Here is a 5123-nt window from a genome sequence, read left to right as displayed (position 1 = left end):
TGCTGTTGGCCTTGGCTTCAAGTGTCTGCCCTGAGCTGCCCTTAGTGTCTGCACTGTGTAAACCTCTGGAATCTCCTGCTAAGCTGGGCATAGCCACACCCCAGTGGTCCCCTTGCTTAGTTACCAGCAGGCACATGGGGTAAGGCAGACCAAATAGTTCAGGCCTTGAAGCAGAAACCGGAAGTCAAGGTTACAAAGTGTCCAGGGCCTATTGATGGCACCTTCACCCAGTGCATGTTGAATCCCTGGCAGACTTGATATGTTGGGTTGATGGTCTGTCTGGCCACACAGGGGTTTAGAGTCTACAGAGCCAGTTGCTGGTCATTTAAGCTCCTGTCACCCAGCCTTGGGACTGAGGGACATGTCCTGCTCTGTACTCAGAACATGTAAATGCTTCTTGCCTCCCTGATAATGTGGTGGGACACAGTTGTGCAGGGAGAGCAGAACAGGGAGATCCAGTCACATGTGCCACTCTGATCCTATGGCTCTGCTCTGGACATAAGGTCTGGGGTCTGCAGAGACAAAGCTTTGCCTTAGCTGGCCTGTGGTCACAATGTCTGACCTTCAGTACTTAAAAGGGGATGGTGTATTGTCCTAAATCAACACGTTGATCTTTTCACAGATCCTAGTCCTGGGGGCTTCCTCTTGGCCATGGTCAGGACCCATCTTGGCCTAGAGATAATGGAGGAGCAAGGAGCTACCCTGTCTCCAGCCTTACCTTCCTCTTACCCCTTTACCTGCATCCCACTTATTGGCAAAACCAGTTTCAGGGAACACAGGGGCCAGCCTCTGGTGATGGCCAGCCATATCCTGGTTCCCTTCATGAGGATGCTTAGGATCCTAAGTGAAATCCCCCAGGCTTGCTCTCCTTCAATAATCCCCCCTGTAGCCCCTGCCACAGAGCAGGTTCTTCCTAGATGCCCTGATGGAGGACCCTCCAGGGACTTCCTAGGTGCTCTGGCAACCTCACCAGTCCCTGATTCCCCTGTCATCTCAGACTCAGCTCTACTGGCTCCCATTCTGTAGAGATCAACCTGAGCAATGGGGGACAAGGGATAGGGGACAGATAAAACCCTCATCTGGCTATTCTTCTCTAAGTAGCCAGGTCCAGTATCCCCATAGGCCTGCATGTTGTGTGTCTGGGTTTCTGTGCCAGCCTGGTAAAGCTGAGGCACATCCCAGACCATCTGAGAATAAAGAAATGGAGTTATGGTGCTAAAAACTATTTCCTGGTGACATACCCTCTTCAGCTACACACTGTGCCAACAGTAGGTGGATCTGCTGGTGGTCTTCCAAGCATGTCACAATGAGGCCAACCTATGCTGCCCCTGACATCCATGTTGGAAATGGACTCAGGATGAACTAAGTTCCAAGAGCTCTACTAGCTACTCACAGCTCTACAAAGAAGAGCCTGAGGGCTTGCCACCATGTCCCTTGAATGTGGACTTCTTGTCACTTATGCCCAGCCTGGGACCTCAGCTCTCTAAGGAGGTTAGAACTATGAACACACGTCTTTGGTGCAGGTGTCCCTGGCACTATGCTAATTCTTGTAAGCCTCACCCGGCCTGTGTTGACCCTCTGGGTTTCCACCTCCATCACACAGCTGGGAGAATGAGAATGGGGCTTTAAATTGGAACATAGCTGGGAGCAGGCAGAGCTCATGTACGGTTCTGGAACCTTAATGTGCAGATCCTGGACCTCACCATGTATCCTCAGGTGTCAGGCTCATCCTGTCTTACAGTCCTTCTCTTCTCTTTCTCTTTTCTTCTTCTTCTTCTTCTTCTTCTTCTTCTTCTTCTTCTTCTTCTTCTTCTTCTTCTTCTTCTTCTTCTCTCTCTCTCTCTCTCTCTCTCTCTCTCTCTCTCTCTCTCTCTCTCTCCTCTCTCTCCCCTCTCTCTCTTCTCTCTGTCTGTGTGGCAGACAATCCAGCTCCTTTCCCAGATGTAGGCCCAGCTATGCTCCTGATACAGGATGAGTCTCCTCTCTAGCCAGTTTCTTTCCCATCATTCTAGGTTCAGGGGATCTGGGGTGAGTCTCACCCCAGGCCCAGGTAGCAAACAGCCTTCTCAAGGCCAAGAAAATACTGTTTATTTCTGAAGCACACACATCCTAAAGCAATGACAAGAAGCACATCTCAAGGAAGAGCCGATGACCCTGCCAGGCCCATCCCTGACTTCTGCATCTGGGAGCTGGGAGGTCTCCTTCTGGATGGTCGTCGCTCAATCTGCCGAGCTTGAGCTCCAAATTTTAGGGCCCGCAGAGTCTCTGCCATGTGCTTCTGCCCGGGGGACACACATAGGATCATCAGTAACTTGGCATCACCACCTTTAAAAGAAAGATGCCAGGTGTAAAGCATGAAAATGGCATTTCTAAGTGCTAAACAGCTATTGGAATGCAGAAAGTCTAACCACACTCTGAACAGGGATCATGGGCATGGAGAAAGTCTGCCTGCACTTTGAGCAGGGATCACATCCTACCAAACAAATGGTAAATGCCAGCACAGGCCCTGGGACTGGAAGCCAGCACAGGCCACTTATCCCTCGGTGGAGTCCTATCTCCACAGTGTAGAGACCTAGCCATGGACTGTGCCTGTCACAATGAAGAGAGTATAACAGTCCCCCTGAGGAACTTTGTAGCCTGGATGCAAGGGCAAGATGAAAGCCCGCTCGCTATCCAGGCCCATCTGCCGCATAGCTAACGGACAGCGTAAGCTGTAGTGACTAAAAGTCCTAAAGACACTGAGGACAGAACATGGTAGGGGTCTAGCAGAGCCGTAACTTTGCCAAAGGTTGTGTGGCTTGGGCAAAGGGACAAGTAGGGGTAAGATTGTTTCTGAAGTCTTGGCACTCTGTCCCCTCTGATTTGGGGCCTTTCAGGAAGACAAACCGATGGAATCTTGGAGCAGGTGGGTGAGCTTGCTGTTCCGATATGGGATGTGGTCACAGTGCTCTGACAAGGCTCTGAGGACGTCTGCGAGGGCAGCCAGACTCCGGTTGATGAAGGAGGTCTCCTTCAGTGCCAAACCGGTCACCCCAGACACTGCTGGAGAATATGAAAACCAGCTACCTGTGAGCATGTACTCGGGACAGGAACAAGGCAAGCAGAGATGGTTCTTGGGAGGTACCATGTAACCTGCCCACTGTCTGGGGGAGGTACCGTGGCCTGGCAGTCATTAAGATGAGTTCCTTATTTGGTTAACTGCTGATAGCAGTTCCTCTAGGCATAGACCACAGAGGGAAGAGCTTAGCTTCTGGCCTATCGGAAGGTAACTTGTCTAACATGGGCTTCTGTGCCAGCTCACGGTTTACCCCCACTGTGTTGCCCCTTGCTGATGCTGACATTTCACTCCAGGGAAGATCTTCTGGTCCCTGCTCACCTGCACACTCACTGCCGGCCAAGTCCACAAGCTGCAGCCTGGCCAGCACCTGCCCAGAATGGTCTGCAGAGTCCACTGGAATGGTGTGTGGGGACGAAGCCTGAGGAGAGGTAATCCACCAATTACCTGCTCCTGCTTTCTTCTGGAGGGAACCTTGGCTGGACTGTGGGGCTGGAGCAAGGAGAATGACAAACAGAAAAGTCACCAGGGCCTGCCTAGCCTTACATCAGTATGAGAACTGAAAGTTCACCCGTCAGACCTGACTTCTCATTCACTTGTAAATACAGACAGTTAAGAAGTAGAGTAACAGTCCTCGCCCCTCTGGGGGAACACAAAGCATGCTACACCAAGGATGATGGAGCCAGTGCCTGCTCTGTCCCCCCAAAACTGAATAATGTTGTTGGAAAGTGCTGGTGTGGTGTGAACTAAAACCTCAGACAGAACAGTTATCTGCCCTCTTGGAAACAAATCTCACTGTCCTTGCTCAGTAAGCTCTTGCCACCTCTGCAAAGGGGTCTTGACTTTGAAGTGTGTATCCACTGTGCTGTGTGCTGTTCCCAAGCAAACCTCTTAGGAACATTTTTTAAGTTTAATCGAGCTGTCCTTGTTGTTCAATACAGAAAACATTCTTTTGTCAAAAAAGAAAACAGGACCCATAGGTTGTTTCCCTTCACAAAGGACAGTCTATTGCACAGTGTGTCTGGGAAGGTCTTGGCAGACATCTGGGGCTCATCATGAGGCAGGTGCTGCCTGAGCCCCATCATAGTCAAGTCCTGGAGATGGCTGCAGCTAGTTGTAGCTGGGTTGTTGGTGAGGTTGAATAGACCATGATGCCCTTCCCATTCTCTTCCCTTGTAGAAGTCAAGCGTCACTGTGACAAGAGAGAGCATATCCGTTGACACTGGCCTTCCAGATGAGTGAGAACTAGCCTTCAGTGTGACCTGCCATGCCCAGGGCTCTGCACTCCTGCAGTATGAGGAGGAGGCTCAGAGCAGCAGCTGTCAAGCATGGCCTGTGAGGTCATGAACTGGCTGTATTAACTGCTGGGGTGAATCTCATATGGTCAAGCTCTGCATGACTCAGGGGGCTGACCCCAAAGCTGCTGCCCTAGATGTGGCTGGCTTTTTACAAATGCGGGCCTTGTCTTCATATGCACATGGGGTGGTGTTATGTGCTAGACAACCTTGCCCTTTAGATGACCAACCCCCACTGCGATGCTCACTTGGTCCTGAGAGATACCAAGAGAGACACCGTGGTGGTTTTTTTGGGAATGACTTCTGTACCTTGAACTGACTGGGCATGAGTGTCAACTTACCAGTGCTGCCCAAGGAGGAAGCTGTGGTCAGAGTTGCCGTGACAATCAAGTGAGACCTGGAAGAGTTCTTGTGGACCAGGGTGGGGTGCTGTACTCTGAGCTGTATCCCTCTGTGGATGAGCCCCACAAACTCCACAGCACTGGTGACGGCCCTGGCAGAGGACCACACCGGTCAGAGGACACCCCCAGGTTGATGTGGGGAGGGAAAGCTTCTCCGTGCTCAGGTTAACCTAAACCTACTCAGCTGACAGACAGCTCCCATGGTATGCCAAGCTCAACAAATAGGCCTGTAATCACAAATACTCAGGAAGTATAGTAGGGAGATCACACGTTCAAGGCTAGCCTGGTCTATAAAGTGAGTTCAAGGCCAGCTTGGACAACTAAGTGACACTCTTTATCTAAAAAGTGAGGAAGGCCGCCCTGAGGATAGAG

The 5123-nt window shown here is 51.0% G+C and overlaps 1 protein-coding gene across 1 annotated transcript in view; it reads right to left on the bottom strand.

The window, feature by feature from the left end:
- Positions 1-2134: 2134 nt before the first annotated feature.
- Positions 2135-5123, bottom strand: part of Kif25 (kinesin family member 25) — a 16707-nt gene continuing 13718 nt past the window's right edge. Inside the window, exons 7-10 of the mRNA XM_036168705.1 lie at positions 4692-4843; positions 3377-3547; positions 2887-3042; positions 2135-2325 (exon numbers count right to left, since the gene is read on the bottom strand). Of these exons, the coding sequence (XP_036024598.1) occupies positions 2135-2325; positions 2887-3042; positions 3377-3547; positions 4692-4843 (670 nt within the window). The remainder of the gene's footprint in view (positions 2326-2886; positions 3043-3376; positions 3548-4691; positions 4844-5123) is intronic.

This window comes from Onychomys torridus, chromosome 19 (genome assembly GCF_903995425.1).
Source record: "Onychomys torridus chromosome 19, mOncTor1.1, whole genome shotgun sequence".
In the NCBI taxonomy this organism is placed as follows: domain Eukaryota; kingdom Metazoa; phylum Chordata; class Mammalia; order Rodentia; family Cricetidae; genus Onychomys; species Onychomys torridus.
The sequence above is the reverse complement of the archived record's forward strand: the minus strand, read 5'-3'. Positions and strand labels throughout refer to the sequence as shown.